At 56.3% G+C, this 16,185-nt stretch overlaps 2 protein-coding genes across 6 annotated transcripts in view; one reads left to right on the top strand and one right to left on the bottom strand.

Moving 5' to 3' along the window:
• EIF3G (eukaryotic translation initiation factor 3 subunit G) overlaps positions 1-16,185 on the top strand; it is a 767,140-nt gene that overhangs the window by 152,645 nt on the left and 598,310 nt on the right. The window contains exon 12 of one of the 4 annotated variants that reach the window (XM_049642451.1): positions 8,277-8,288. The exons of the other annotated variants lie outside the window; for them this stretch is intronic. The gene's annotated coding sequence lies outside the window, so the exon portion shown is untranslated. Of the gene's footprint in view, positions 1-8,276; positions 8,289-16,185 lie in introns of those variants that run through there. 4 annotated transcript variants of the gene reach the window in all.
• On the bottom strand, positions 814-13,653 carry PIN1 (peptidylprolyl cis/trans isomerase, NIMA-interacting 1). Of its 2 annotated transcripts, XM_049642467.1 has the most exons (4): positions 13,153-13,388; positions 10,904-11,116; positions 2,327-2,437; positions 814-1,436 (listed from the first exon to the last, which is right to left on the bottom strand). In XM_049642467.1, the coding sequence occupies exons 1-4, from the start codon at positions 13,307-13,309 to the stop codon at positions 1,327-1,329; spliced, it is 591 nt and encodes a 196-aa protein (XP_049498424.1). In that variant the 5' UTR covers positions 13,310-13,388; the 3' UTR covers positions 814-1,326. The 2 variants fall into 2 exon arrangements, with proteins under 2 accessions (XP_049498424.1, XP_049498423.1); XM_049642466.1 differs by lacking the exon at positions 814-1,436 and having other exon boundaries at positions 1,929-2,437; positions 13,153-13,653.

The raw sequence follows: 16,185 nt of genomic DNA, 5'->3' as shown, positions 1-16,185 counted from the left end.
CCATCCCCCACCCCCCCGATCCGGACTGGTTCCCATTAACTGAGGGGGCAGAGTGGGTGAAACCCACAAACCCCCTGAATGAACTGGGCCCCCAGCCTAGGCCCTGGCACAGGGGCAGCTGCGAGGTGATGGAAACCAGGGGGGCCACACCCGGAGGCCACCGGGCAGGTGCGTCCACCTGATGTGCCACAGGGATCCCCTCTGCTCCCAAGACAGCCTTTACCCACAGTCCAGTCGAGGGACGCCCTCCTCCAGAGGGCCGGGTGGGATGCCCGCTCTCAGAGGTGCCTGGCAGTGGCCCTTCTCCCTTCCCGCCGGTTCCGTGTTGCTAAGGTAACAACATCTGAGGAGGAGGCAGGACCCAGGAACAACCTGCCAGAAGCATTTGTGGTAACAGGGAAGCAGGCATCAGAGTGCTGGATGTAATCTGTTCTATTTAGGAGCGGCCTGTGGAGGGTACGGGGGTGTGTGTGTGTGTGTGGAGGGCACCCAGCACAGTGGGGGCAGGAGGCTTCAGTCTGGCTCTCCGAGGATCCCCTGCAGATCCCCAGCTCCACCCAGGTCTGCTGCATGCAGAGATGTGGGGCCAGTGCACTGCTCTTGCCTTCTAGAACATTCTTGAACACCCGAGTTCGAGGACCACTGGCGCTGACTGGTGTCTTCCCCGCCAGGAGCCCCCGGGGCCCAGGATGAAGAGAAGCTTCTCAGGGAGGAAATGCAGCTTGGACACTAGGGTCGGCGGAACACGACTGCCACTCCGACAGCTGCCCCCTCGCCTCAGCGGGGAGGGAACGAGACACAGGACAGCAGAGCAGTGGTTCCAAGTTTAATGGAGGGCAAGGGGGGTGCTGCACTGATGCTCAGCGAGGCCCCAAGGCGGCTGGGCGGCCCGGGCCCCAAGTGGAGCATGTGCTTTTTGCAATTGAATAGAGGAACATAGCATAACCAGAAACAACCGGGGGCCTCCTGCCCCCATCCTGGACTTGGGTCGGGGGACGCAGGGGGCAGCTCAGCTGACTAGGCCTTCTCTTTGGGACAGGTCACCCCCACCCCTTCCGTCTGGGAGCCTCCCCACGCAGCCGCCCTTCTGAAGTCAATTCCTAAAGGGGAGAGGAGTCTGGCAGGGACAGCCCCAACTGGGGGCAGAGAGGGAGCCCCCAGTGGTGAAGAGCTCCCCCACCCCTGGCCATTTTGGGAACAATAAATACTGTGACATTAGCAGGGAGGGGCACCTGGTGGCCAGCAGGGAGCAGCAGGGTCCGTGGGCCCAGCCACCCGTCTAGCCCCGCCCTACCCTGCAGGCCGGGCCTGGGCCACCCACACCCCTCACTCCGTGCGCAGGATGATGTGGATGCCGGAATCCGTGAACACGGGCCCGCTCATCTCCCCCGTCCGCAGTGCAAAGGAGGCGTCTTCAAACGGCTTCTGCATCTGACCTGGGGAAGCGTGAGGGATGGGGCGTGGGGGTCAAGACATGGCCGCGGGCCACGACCGGGCAGGGCGGGCAGATGGGGCTCCCACCTGCGCCGAGCCTACTGCTCATCCATCACGCGGTTTACGGCCCTGTCACTGTGGGGCGGCAGGGCCATTAAGAAGCCCCAGGAAGCCTGAGGACAGCATGAAGGATGGCCGGCAGAGGTGCTGCTGTGCACTTAGAGACACATTTCAGTGATGAACTCACCTCCCTGGGCCCCCCGATCCCAGCCCCCGCCACATCATCTGTCCTGCCTGCCTTGGCTCACAGCCCCTTGCCGACACCGCCCCCCTCCCGCCTCACCCCATCTCTGGCCCAGCCCTGATGCTCTGCAGACCCCAGTATGGAGGGGGAGAGGAGGAAAAGGAGGGGGTGGTGGCTGATCCCCTCTGCTCCTCCCGTTGCACTGCCTGAGCCAGACAGGCCTAAAGCCAGGGCTGCTACCCTCCCCTCACCCTCCTCCCCTCTCTCCTGCTGTCCCCACTCCTGAAGGTGGTGTTGGGAGGGGCATTCTAGGGGACAGGCCCTGGGGCGCTCAGGGGACTCAGCCTTATACCCCCAACAGGAGGAGAGTACCTACCTTACTGGGTCCCTGATGGGGACAACTGCACAGAGACACGCAGACCGACCCCCCCCACCCCAGGACTGAAGGACACCAGGCAGGAGGCTCTGTGGCCCAGCCACCCCCAAGCAGGGCAACCACTGAAGCTTGAGGGATTGTGCTGCCACCTGGTGGAGCCTCAAAGCTTCTGCAGCAGGGACCGCCCCTCCCAACCTCTACCTGGCTAGGGGACCCCCACTGATGGGACAGAAGCCCCCCCCAGAGCTCGGCAGCGCCCATTCCTTGCGCACCTCTGCTGAAGGCACCCAGGTCTCCCCTGGCCTTGGCCGAGCTGCAGTCGCTGAACTGTGAGGCCAGAGATTCAAAGTCTTCCTCTCCTGACTTGATCTTCTGGATGTAGCCTGTAGACATACACGAAACGGGGACACACAGGGAGACGGCGCGTCAAAGGCAGGCCAGGACGAGGTGGAGGGCTCCAGATGGAGGGCGGCATGCAACCCCTGCCCTACCTTGCACACATGCACATGTGAACACTGGCCTCACACACATCCACGAACGCCTCCTCACCCCTGACGTGTGTGCAGTCACACTGTCCGTGAAACGGTGCCTTCCACATGTGTGCACACCCTGGCCCTGCAGTGGCCTCGACAGCCATGCTGGGCTCGCCCCCCATTCTTCCACCCCCGCTGTCACTTCCACCGCCTCGCCCCACAAACGGGACATGAACACAGCATGACCTCTTCCTACCCTGCACACATACATCGGGGAGGACAGCAGAAGGCTGGGCTGACATTGAAGAGAGATGCTGGGACCCAGGCTCCCCCTCCCACCCAGTCCAAGATCCCCCAGGAGCAGTGATGGGGAAACTTTCTAGAGACTTTTAGGAGAAAGGGAGGAGCCCGGGGGACCAGGCCAGCTCTGCCACAGGAGCCGGCTAACTCCTCAGCCCCTGGGCCTCAGTTGTCCAATGTATAGAAAGCGGGATGAAGGTCCAGGCTGCTCACTGGGACATTGTGAAGAGACCACAAGGCAGCTTAGGTGGGACACGTGTTGTTCACGTCGACTATGGCCCCAGAGGTGGCTGACACAGTTCCCCCAGCTGCCCCTAAAGGATGTGTTGGTACCAGGCATTGGATTCACCCTCTGTGGGGTGCGAACTGTCCCCACTGGGCGCCGATTCTCCCTGCGGGGAGGGGGAGGCCGGGGGCAGCACAGCGCACCTGGGTGACTCACATGTGGGGCGCAGAGTGCGCGGGAGGACTGTGTGTGCACCGTGGGGAGGAGCCCTCAGTCGCTCTGGAGTCCAGGCAGGAGCTCCTGCAGCCAGAAGCCATCCCTTCCTCCCCTAAGTGCCTCCCTCCTGCTCCAACCAGCTGGCCTGGCACATGAGTGAGTGTTCCTGCTAGTCTGGTCCCTGCATCACCACCACCCCCCACCCCACCTCGGGTGCAGCCACTGGGCGGGGCCCCCAGGACATCCAGCACCAGACCACCAGAATGGCCCTTCACCTTGAGCTGCTCCCACGTGGCTTCCCTGACAGCTGCTCTCCTGGGGACATTCCACACACCCACCCAGCCCATACCGCAGGTGAGGATCACCCTGTCCTACCTGCCAGTGGGTTTCTGAACACCACCGTGACGCTCCCTCCACTGATCCTGTGTGAGCGCCAGAGACACTGCTGATTAATCTCTCTCTCGTGCACTGAAGCCCAGAGACCCAGGCAGGGCCATCTGCCTGACGCTGAGCTAGCGCAGACTTTGCGAGGACCACAACCAAAACACACAGCCATGACCACACACGTATCATTCCATCTTGCTGCACGTCAAGGCAGCAACCGATGTCCTGGAACCTGATCTGCCTGGCTGCTTCCACGGCTGTCCCCACCACCCTGCCTGTCCTGTGTTCCTGTCACTCTTGTCATGTCCTGACCATCCCTTTGCCTCTGAACCATTAGCCACTTTCCAGCAGGCCACAGCGACACACAGCACAGTGCCCGGCATGGAGACCTTGACAAATGTCACTTGCTGTCACAATTCTCCCTTCTGTGAGGGCTGTGCATCCCAGTGAGAACGCCACCCCTATTTCTGTCTGATCTGCCCTGCCCATCCCTGGTCTCCCTCGCCTGCACGTCTCAGTCTGGTCCGGCCGTCAGTGTACGCTGCCTGGTCAGAAAGGCTCGCCGATGTCACACAAGCCCCACCCCCTGTAGGCTGTGGTGGCCTCTGCCTGTACTGCCCTGGTGTGGTCGAACACGTCCCTGGGGCGGCTAGGGGGCCCCCCTGTGCCAGCTGTGTCCATCCGTGATCCAAGCTGAACCGGACATCATGAACACAGGCCTCCTTCTCCATTCCCTGGACTTCTGCTTATCGTTCCTTGCCTCACCTGGGCAGCCTCAAGATTCTGCCTCCTTTCCTTTCTGTGTGGACCCCAATACGCTGGCCGGAGAATCCGGAGCGCGGTGCTCCCTGCTGTACCCGCCTGCTTCCGGGAAGCATAACTGTCCGCACAGGCCCCGCACCTGCAGGGCCAGGCCCAGCCCCCCAGCCCAGGGTGAGCCCCTCCTTGCCACATCCTCCAGCATCTGGGGCCGTGAGTCAGCAGGGATCCCTGAGACTAGACGGCCTGGCCAAGGTACACATACACTGAAAGCAGCCTAAAAATCTTATAAAAGCCAAGCTTTTACCCACCACCATTCACAGCACGCAAATCTTTCCCTGGCCAGCCAACTCTCAGAAAACATTCTGCTTGGACAGGAGCCTTAAGTGACTTAAAAACAAAACAAAACAGGCGCCTGGGTGGCTCTGTCGGTAAAGTGTCCGACTTCAGCTCAGGTCATGATCTCATGGTCCGTGAGTTCCAGCCCCACGTCGGGCTCTGTGCTAACAGCTCAGAGCCTGGAGCCTGCTTCGGATTCTGTCTCCCTCTCTGTCTCTGCTCCTCCCCTGCTCATGCTCTGTCTTTCAAAATAAATAAATGTTAAAGAAAAAAATTAAAAACAAAACACTCCTTTCCAATCTCCCCTTTCTAGAAGTTGACCTTCAGGAGTCTGGCCCACAAGCCAAGATGCGAGGGAACCCTCAGACCCCTGTGCATCCCCTCAGCTCAGTATTACCCCATCCCCCATGACGCCCCTCCCAGTCCTGCCCTGCCCCCAGCACGTCAAGGCCTTTGTTTAATGGTCTCCTCCTGCCTGCTGTCCTCTGGCCTCACCAAGGAGCCTTTCCTAAGACCCCCACTGCATGAGGAAGCCTCCGTGCATTTACCAATGTCCTGTTTGTGGTCTGTCAGTCACCTCATACTGAGAGGGCAGGGCTGGGTTGGCCTTGCTCACTGCTGGGTTCCCAGTTCCCGGCTCTGTGCACAGAACAGGTGCTAATGCTGAAGAAATTCATGAATAAATGAGACAGAAACAGGCCACAGGGAAGGAGGGAGAGGGATCCCCCTCAGCTCTTCAGGCAGAAATGCTGGAACCTCGTGTCTTTTTTTTGTGCATCTCAGATCCAAATGCTCAAGAGAGGGTGAAAAGGAAACCCTCGCCTGCCCGCCTGGCAATGCCCTGGCCTAACCTGCCCACATAACACCCCTCACCAAGACGGCACCCATCCAAAGGGGCTCCAGTTGAGAGTGAGGCAGACCCAGGGGCAGCCTCTCAAGGACCTCCCAGTCTGGAGTCGGGAACTTCTACCTGCTTCAGGAAGGGGAGATCAGGAGCCCTGGAAACTGTGTGCACGACAGCAGGGCACCTGTCGCTGCTGACAGATCATGGGCTGGCCGGCTCAGTGCGTCTCTGAGGCTAAGGAGGGTAAACTCTGGACCCCAACTGTTGCATTCAGACCTCAGCTCTTCCCATCCTGAGCTCTGTGACCCTCTGTGGGGGTGACTGCTTCTCGGAGCCTTACTTGCCTGGCCTGTAAAATGGGCTGATTCTAGCAGTTCCCACCAGAAGGGCTACCAGGAGGGGTAGTTACTGCTGGAACAGTGGCTGGGGTGAAACAAGCCTGATAGTTACTACTTGTCAGTCCATATGTCAGGGACTGAATTGTGTCCCCCCAAATTCATATGTTGAAGCTTCAACCCCCAATGTGACTGTATTTGGAGATGGGCCTCCATGCAAGTAATTAAGGTTAAATGAAGTCACAGGGGAGGCCCCTGATCCCATAGGATTAGTGTCCTTATAAGAAGAGACACCAGAGAGCTCCGTCTCTCTCTCCACACGTGCACACGCCAAGGAAAGGCCACATGAGCGCGCGGCGAGAAGGCAGTTGTCTCCAAGCCAGGAAGAGTCTTTGCCAGAAACTGCATTGGTCAGAACCTTCATCTCAGGGGTGCCTGGGAGGCTCAGTCAGTTGAGTGTCTGATTTCAGCTCAGGTCATGATGTCACAGTTCGTGGGTTCAAGCCCCGCATTGGGCTCTGTGCTGACAGCTTAGAGCCCGGAGCCTGCTTCAATAAATTCTGTGTCTCCCTCTCTGTCTGCCTCTCCTCTGCTAACGCTCTTTCTCAAAAATAAACAAACATTGGGGCGCCTGGGTGGCTCAGTCGGTTGGGCGTCCGACTTTGGCTTAGGTCATGATCTCGCAGTCCATGAGTTTGAGCCCCGCGTCGGGCTCTATGCTGACAGCTCAGAGCCTGGAGCCTGTTTCGGATTCTGTGTCTCCCTCTCTCTCTGACCTTCCCCCGTTGATGCTCTGTCTCTGTCTCAAAAATGAATAAATGTTAAAAAAAAAAAAATTAATTAAAAAAAAATAAACATTAAAAAAAAAAAAACAAAAAACAAAAAACAAAAAAACCTTCATCCCAGACTTCCAGCCCCAGAACTGTGGCAAATAAATACCTAGTCTGTGGTATTCTGTTAGAACACACCGAGCTGATACACCATAATCATTTAGGTGAAAGTGAGTGAATAATGCGGTGGCCTCTGACTCTAAAAAGGTTCAGGGACAAACTAGGGAAGGGGCCTGGACAGAGAAAAAGGTGACAGGATTAGGTCTGCTGTCCCAAAAGACCCAAGATCCAGAAGGAGGAGCCCAGAGAGGCAAGAGACCCAGCCTGAAGCCAGCACCCACCCCACACCTAACTAATCCATTACCCAGTCCTCCTGATTCTGCCTTCTCAACTCTCCAGAATCTGCTCCCCTCACCCCTCCCTGGCCCGCGAGGTCACACCGCTCGGAGCTGCAGGGCCCCAGGCCATCCATGCAGGTACATGCAGCCAGCCCCTGCAATACTCCTGAGTCACTGACCTTGTGTGGGGACACTAGGTCAAAGGTGCTCACTGACCCTCAGACCCCGGGTGTGAGTATGTTTGAGGGGACTGCTGCTCACACCGGGGCCTCCCTGGGACCCTCAGGGACGGGGAGCAGGTGGAGAGGGCTTGTCCACAGCCCGGCCTCCTTACACAAGGACACTGGCAATGACAGGCAGCTGGTCCTCAGATCCCTGACAGGGCCTGGCCGTAGCCCAGCAGCTGCAGTGGAGCCGACACTGGGAAAAGGTGCCTCAGCAGAAAATGCGCACACTGGTTCTTACTGCGGGCAGCCCGTCCCCTCGGGGCAGTGGGGGAGCGCCGGATCTAAATGGGTACTGATGAGAGTCAACCCCAAATCCTGATCTCCTGATCACCCGGACCGAGCCCAGGACGCAGGGAACATCCACCTTCACGAAGAGAAAACCGGGCCCCGACATCCCAAGCTTGCTGGCACGGCACACCCGAGCGTCTGGTTACGAAGCGCACCGCGGCCTGGGCCATCTCACTGTGCTCTCCTAACGACCCCCCCGGGAGCCTGTCCCAGCCCCGCTCCAAGACGCCGAGTCAGCAGGCCAGGGTCACCGGAGGGTCTGCACGCTGAGCACACCAGGCTCCCGAGCCCCTGCCCAGACCTCCGCGCCCAGCCACGCGTGCCCGAGTGACGGGGGTCGTGTGGGGACAGCAAGTGCCAGGCCCCGAGCCCAGTGCTCTGCTGGGCAGTCAGCTGCCGGCCCCTGGATCTCAGGCCATCCTGTCTCCATTCTACAGATGATGCAGCTGAGGCTCAGAGAATAAAGACACTCGCTCAAGGCCTCACAGCTGGCACCAGGCTCCATCTCCGTGTGACTCCAGGACGGGCCACACTGCTTCTGACCTTACCCTACTCCCACCCAACTAATCCGTTACCCAGTCCTCCTGATTCTGCCTTCTCAACTCTCCAGAATCTGCTCCCCTCACCGCTCCCTGGCCCATCAGGTCACACTGCTTGGAGCCGCAGGGCCCCCAGGCCATCCGCGCAGGCACGTGCAGCCAGCCCCTAGTAACACCCCCAAGTCTGCACCAACTTAAGGTTAGGCCCCAGAGCCCAGCTACTTCCTGGGAGCACCTCCCAGTTACCCCTTCGCCAAGGCCTAAGCTGACCTCAGCACCCCCCCCTCCCCCCACTCCCACCACAGTATCAGCCCACCAGGCACACACTCGTCCCTCCTGGAGACGGGGAGGCACCCTCACCTGCCCCTCCCAGGCAGTCCCCAGGGTGTGACAGCCTTCCTTCCAAGCTGCGCTCAGATCTCCCCGTGCCCACCTGCCTCAGCCTCCTGCCATCTCTCGCCAGGATCGTTCCAAGGGTCTCCCTCTCTGGCCTGGGTGCTCTGCTGAACCTGGACCCTCTTGCAGTTGCCCCCAGCAGCTCTTCCTCGGGCTCCTCAGATTTCAGGAGTCCCTCCCCAGACTGCGCCCCTTCTCGAGTCCCCTCCGCCAGTGGTGGCACCTCCTGCCACTCGATCTCCAAATGCCTATTACCTCTTGCCCACTCTCGTGGCTCCAAGAGCCTCAGGACAGGGACCATTTGAGCTGGGAGGACTCGAGAAGTCCCCTCGTGATTCTCTGGGCTTTCCCCACCTATTTCCTCTGCTTCCCCTGAGGCGGGCAGACCCCCCCTCATCGCTCACTGCTAGACCCAATCAGCTGGGCTCCGGGCACCCCCGGCCTCCCCGGCCCTTCGCCCTCCAGCCACACAGCTCTCTCCTGAAAGCAAAGCGTCACAGGCCCATCCCCCAGGCACATGGAGCCGTGTGTTTCCTGCCGTCTCCAGAAACGACCCAAACTCTTCAACTCATTCAGAGCCCTCCTCAACCTGGCTGGGACATGCCCTTGAAGGGTCTTTCCCCAGAGTCCTGGCTACAGCCTTGCCCTAGGCCTTTACTTCTGCCATTTCCTCTGCTAGGAATCCTTCTCGCTTCCCGCTGCTTCCTGAAACAATGATGTGAGCAGGGACTGCAGGCCAGGCTGTGTGTTGAACGCTGGGAATATGGTGGGAAGAAAGCCAGTCCCTGCCTTCACAGAGCTCAGTCCAGATTCTGTGCATGAACTCTGCTCCTCTCTATAATGCTGAGGTAGGAGGCTCACGGGGGCCATGCATGGATCGTGCTAGACACCGTGGGGGGGGGGGGGGGAGGTGCGTGGTTTTGGGTAAGTAATATCCTATAGGCCAAATACTGGGATGGGATAGTAAAACAACAGCCAATACTGACCAAGTGTGCACTTGGCCAGGCCTGGGCTAAGAACAACCACCCTAATGACCGCTAGCAACTAGAGAACATTTCCTGCACACCAGGAACTGTTATTCAGGCTTTACTGCATTAATTAGGTCAGAGTGCTCACAACTACCCTAGGAGATAGGTTCAATGGTCAAAATACTAATTTTACAAGTCAAAAGACAGGTTCAGAGATGTTAAGTAACTTTCCCGAAGTCACAGAGCCAGGGCTGGGGCAGAGCCAGATGGGAACCCGGGCTGTCTGGGTCTGGGTAAGGCACTGGTTATATGGGGTAAGAGCAGCCCAGGAGGGGTCTGGGGTCTGCGGTGGCAGAGCCTGAATGGATGATAAAACCACACGCGAGATCCAGACCGGCACCACCCAAAAGAACTTGCCGTAAGGATAGAAATGTTTTCTATTTGCGCTAAGATGCCAGCCGCTGGCCACATGTGGCTACTGAACACCTGAAGTGCAGCCAGTATGAGGAATAGTCTCTAATATTAGTTTTAATTAATTTAAGTGAAAACAGCCTTGTGTGGGGAGTGGCGGCCATACCCAGCAGCTCTACACCAGGGTTTACAACTTATGGCCCCTAATGAGCTAAGTTCTGCTTTTGTAAATAAAGTTTTATTGGCACATACACAGCCGTTTGTTTACATATTATCTCAAGCTGCTATCAGTTACAAAGCAGAGCCGTATGCCTGTAAAACCTAAACTATTTATTACCTGACCTTTTAAGACAAAGTCTGTCTGCTCACTACTGCTTAGACCATGGAGGAACCGTGGAACAGAGACAGGAACAGCCTCTTCTCTCAGGGCAGAATTAATTAACCAAAGTCTGCCAGCAAGTTCTAAGCTGCTACCTTTCCAACCTCTCTCCTGACCCACCCGCATATGTGCCCCAGAACCCTGACCGATGACATTACCATCAACAATAACTCCCGCTGGCCAAGGGCCCACCGTGCACCAAACACTCTCACCTCACTGAATCCTCACAATGGGCCTCAGAGGCAGGTGTGTGACGGTGCCCATTTTACAGAGGTGAAAACTGAGTCTCAAAGGAGGTTGCACAACTCCCCCAAGGTCACAGAGCTTATGGGGCATGGCTACCATCTGAACCCGGGTCTGCCAGCCCCCAAGGCTGGGCCCTCCCTTCCTAACCTGGCTCACCCTCCCAATGCCAGAGAGAAAGAAAAAGGAGAGACAGCCGGGTGGGCGAGGCTCAGGTCGGGTACAGGCACTTCTGTGTCAGCCAACGCTGACGGCTGAATTAGCTGGGGTGATTTCCACAAGGCCAGCTCTGGCCCCCAAGGAGCGGAGACCCCTCCACAACCCCCCCCCCAACCCGTTTCCAGCCCTGCTCACCATTAATCAGCTCCAGGGCCTCCTCCTTGGTCCTGGTGATCTTCTCCTGCCGCCAGGACGAGGGCCGCCGTGACTGGCTGTGCTTGACGAGCAGGTGTGAGCATCGGACCCTGGTGGGCTCGCCCTGTCCATTTTTGCCGCCGCTGCTGCTGTTGCCACTCGGCCGCTCCCACTGGCTGGCGTTAGTGATGTGATTAAAGTAGTACACCCTGCCTGGAGGGGGGTGGGGGGGCAGGAATTCAGCTGGGACCTGCTCACAGGATGCCACCCTGAGGCCAAGATAAGGGACTGGCCGATGGGAGGCCTTCATGCAGCAAATCCACTGGGTCCTACACCACGTGCCACTGGCCCCTCAGGGAGCTAACATTCTAGGTGGGGGCAGAGAGGCACCAGACAAGCAAATAAGACAACATCACAACTTTCGTTATTGGTAACTTCAAGGAGGAAAACAACCCAGGGTGACAGAAGAGAGGAAGCCAGGGGGACACGGAGCGGACCGGAGCACGTACTCGGCAGCCAGACTGCCTGTCCAAATCTGGCTCTGTCACTCGCTGGATGAACTCCCCTCCCCGGGCCTCCACGTTCTCAACGCATAAAATGGAGACACCGGTACCCGCCTGTCGGGCTGTTCGAAGGGAATGAGTTCGAATCTGTAACATGCTTAGGATAGTGGCCGGTACACCTGAAGAGTGTGACAGCTATAACCTCCATTTTAGAGACGACAAAAACGAGGCCTCCCTTTCCCCATCTTTGGTAACGCTTCCTGAGTGTAAACTCTGCGCCAGGCACACCGGGTTGGAGGCAGGAATTACACCCAGGGTGTCAAACACAAAAGCTCTCTTCTTAATCCGTACTCGGTGCACAGTGCTGCACAACTAGGGACCAGCACGCCTGGGGGCCAGACATTACCCAGGGCCTGAGGAGCATGAAGGACTGAAGGCTGCAAAGAAGAAGATTGAAGTAGGACCCAGTAGAGCCCAGGCACCATTCCGGGGGCTGACATTTTGCCTGGGCTGCGTGGACAACTTGCACCCTGCACCATGAATAGCTGAGTGTCACCCCTGAGGAAGACCATCAGGGAGGGAGGGGGCAGGCAGAAAAGGCAAGAGAGGGGGCCCAGAACTGGGCCGAGCATCAGATTCATCACGAGGTTGCAGCCACAGAGCAGGGCTGGAGCAGGCTGGGTGAGAGCTGAGCCACTGACCGACTCTAAAACCTTGGCAACGGCCTCTATCCCCCCGAACCTTGGTTTTCTCATCTGAAAAGAGGGAGTGAAGCAAAAGAATAAGGACATAACTTCATGGGGTTAATGTGGAGAATAGTGATGATACACATGAAGCGGTCACCAGAGTGCCTGGCATTCAATTAACAGAAATAACTGTGACTGCAATTTTTATGGGTTATGGAGGCGGTGCAGTGAAATGCTGGGCCTGATCCTCAGGAGTTTGCGGTGACAAGGGCAGGGGGCTCTGCAGTCAGACTGACTGGGTTCTAATCTAACCCCTGCCCCCCCTGGAATGAATGACCTTGGGTGAGTTCCTTAAGTTTCCCGACCTCAGTTTCCTCACCTGCAAAATGGGGATAGTAACTACCTACCTCCTACAGTTGTGGTCATTCAGAGAGCGAGAGAGAACACACTTAAAACACCTGGCACAATGCTGGACGGTGAGATGAACGCGCCCTGTTATTGATATTATTATTGTGGATAAGCCTGAAATCGGGCTCCCAGCACAGGGACCATCCTGAGGCAGAACACCACCGAGCGGATATCGCAGACTCAGCATTAGGTGGGGATGGCAGGAGTAGGCTGTGCACCCGAGGCCGAGCACCACCCTGGAGCCACGCCCTGAGCATGGGGTTGGGGTGTCCTTCCCCAGGAGTGTCCCCCGGGCCCAGCGGGGTGCACAGGCGTTCCCCGGGGACGTCAGGTGCATTAGGCCAAAAGGTGTCAGCCGGATGGGCAGGGCTAGGGCCATCACCCGGGGGAGTGCTGCGGAATCACGGGCCCTTTACCCCCCCGGCAGCGCGCAGGGTCTCTCCGGGCCCGCCCCTTGCCTCAGTTTCCTCCGGCATCCCCGCTCCAGAGGTTCGCAGCCCCCACGGGGCGGGCCCGGGCCGTTACCCTGGGAAGACGCGGAGAAGCCAAGACCCCACGGGAATCGGGCGGCGGCGCTGCGCCCGAGGGGCGAGCTCGAGCCCTGCTTCCGCGGGCCCGCGCGGCCCCGCCCCAGCCCCGACCCCCGCGGCACCTGAGCTGCGGCTCATGCGCTTCTCCCAGCCGGGCGGCAGCTTCTCTTCGTCCGCCATCTTCCCTCCTGCCGCAGCGCCCGCTCCGCCTCCGCCGCACCGCCTATGCCGCCCGCGCCCACCCACCGCCGCCGCCGATTGGCTCGGAGCTCCTCGCATCGGGGCCCGGCGACGATGCTCATTGGGCACCCCAACAGTCCGGAGAGGTGTTCTGGCCTCCTATTGGGTAGCACCAAGACTGGGCGGATCCTCCCCTCATTTTACCTGGGTCCCGCCCCCGTACGGCCTCACCCCGGTCCCGCCCCCTTCCTCACTCGGCCCCTAACTGGTAGAGAAGGGAAAGGAGCCCGTCCTTCTCAACGCCCTTTGGCGAGCTACAAAGAAGTCCCGACCCCATCTTTTGCGTCCTTCGCCACAGGCCCCATCCGATTGGTCCCTGCGTCAGTATCCCGCCTTCCTAAACCGTTCCCGCAACCCCCCATGCGGAAGTGCCTGGGTGGTTTGGGGGTGACGGCAGCCCACGAGGTATTTGAAAGAGTTGGTGCTGCCTTAGTTGTTGCCATAGCGACGTAGTCGCCTTGGTGATGAGCCGCGAAGAACCCAGAAGCCTAAATTTGGCTCCTCCATCCTCCCTCTACCCACCTGCTTTCTCCAGATGTCCAAAGCTATCTTCCCACCTCTCTTTTTTTTTTTTTTTTTTTTTGGGGGGGGGGGGGAAGGCTAACCCTGTCCGATGCCACTGACCCAAACATCTTCTACTTCCTTTGGAACCTACTTTACTTATTCCCTCTCAGTCTGGCTCTTGCCTCTGTGCTGGGTGACTGGTGGGTGTTGGCATTACCACTTAGCTAGGGACACAGGAGGACCCGCCGATTAGGAGGATGGTGAGCTCGGTTTGAATCCATTTAAAGTTGAGTGTGCACCTGTGGGACACTGAGGAGGTGCCTGAGGACGGGCTGGAGACAGATATGAGAGCACAGACACCAACAGGGAAGAGTTCGATGATAGTTCATCTGTAACTAGACCCATGTGACCATTAAAAAGAATGGGGCGCAGTGATATGAAATACAGGGAAATATGTCTACAAGGAATCTGAGACAGGATGTAGTAGGTTAAGAGCATTAAGGAGCCAGATTACTTTGGTTCAAAGCCCAGCCCTCCATTTGCTATGACCTTGAACAAATTACTTAACCTCTGTGCTTCAGCTTCTCCATATGCAAATGAGGATAAGAAATAATATTTATCAGGGGTGCCTGGGCACTTCAGTCGGTTAAGCATCCAACTTGATTTTGGCTCAGGTCATGATCTCATGGCTCATGGAATTGAACCCCACGTCTGGGTCTACAATGAGCATGGAGTCTACCTAAAAATCTGTCTCAAAAAAAGAGATGATTTTCAACTTAGTGCAGAGTTGCAAAAATAGTGTAGATTTTTCATATACTCTTTACCCAGCCATCTCTTATATTAACATCTTACATAATAATAGAACAGAGGTAGGGCACCTGACTGGCTTAGTCGATGGAGCATGTGACTCTTGCTCTTGGGGTCATGAATTCAAACCCCACATTGTGTGTAGAGTTTGCCTAAAAATAAAATCTTTAAAAAAGTAAATAATGAAACAGAGATCACCGGGGGTGATTTTGTTCCCCAGGGGACACTTGACAAGGTCTTAAGACATTTGGGGTTGTCACAAATGGTAGGGAGGGAGACGCTACTGGCATTTCGTAGGTAGAAGCCAAGGATGTTGTTTAACATTCTACAAGGCACAGCATCCTCAACAAAGAATTATCCAGCCCCAATGTCAACTGTGCCAAAGCTGAGAAACCCTGCCTTAGAATAATGATCAAGCATTTGTAAATACAATTGGAAATCAACATTAGTACAATACCATTAATTAAACTAAACTCTAGAAAAGAATTTCCCCAGCTTTCCCAGGATCCACATTGTCATGTCTCCTTAGTTTCCTCCAGTACATAACATGTAGGTCTTTTCTTGTCTTTCATGACCTTTGATACTTTCAAAAAGCAGAATGTCCCTCATTTTGTTGTATTTTGTTGTAATATTTTGTTGTAATAGGGTTTGTCTGATATTTTTCTCATGATCTGATTGAGGCTATGTGTTATTGGGAAGGATATCCAGAGACAATGTGCCCTTCTCAGTGCATCATACCAGGTGATCAATAATGTTGCAATGTATTACTAGCTGCATTAAGGCATCTTTTGCTGCAAAACAAATTATCCCACAATTTAGTGGATTCACACTAATATTATTTCAGTTTCTATGGGTCAGGAATCCAGGCAGAGTTTAGCTGGTGTCAGCAGAAATGGCTGTGGTCTCATCTGAAGGCTTGACTGGAGCAGGATCTACTCCCAAGCTCCTTCATGTGGTTGCCTGCAGGATTTAGTTACTGAGGGGATGACAGACTGTAGAAGAGTTCCTCACTAGCTATTGGCTGAGGGCCTCTCCGTAAGGCAGCTGGCTTTCATCAATGAGCAAGTGAGAAAGCAAGAGAGCAGGCAAAACGGAAACCACAGTCTCTTTGCAACTTAATCTCAGAAGTGATATCCCATCACTTTGCCATGTTCTATTTGTCAGAAGCTAGGTCTGGTCTATGCTCAAGCGGAAAAGGTTACACAAAGATGTGAATACTGGGGCAAGAGGATCATTAGGGACCATCTTAGAGTCTGCCTACCATTTGTGATGTTATTAACTTTGATTGATTGGTTAAGGCAACTATTTTCCTTTTTGTAATGAATTACTTTTTGGGAGATACTTTGAGACTGTGCAAATATCCTACTTCTGCTTAAACTTTTGCCCACCAATCTTAGCATCTATTGGTGTTTCTGGTCTACAGTAGTTCTTACTATGGTGATTTATTTCCCTTTTTCCTTCTACATTTAACTGGAATCTTTTTGTAATAAAGAGTTGTTCCAGGGCATCTGGGTGGCTCACTCAGTTGAGCATCAGACTTCGGCTCAGGTCATGATCTCATGGTCTGTGAGTTCGAGCCCCGTGTCAGGCCCTGGGCTGACAGC

The sequence above is a fragment of the Panthera uncia genome, chromosome A2 (genome assembly GCF_023721935.1).
Source record: "Panthera uncia isolate 11264 chromosome A2, Puncia_PCG_1.0, whole genome shotgun sequence".
Lineage (NCBI taxonomy): Eukaryota > Metazoa > Chordata > Mammalia > Carnivora > Felidae > Panthera > Panthera uncia.
The sequence above is the reverse complement of the archived record's forward strand: the minus strand, read 5'-3'. Positions and strand labels throughout refer to the sequence as shown.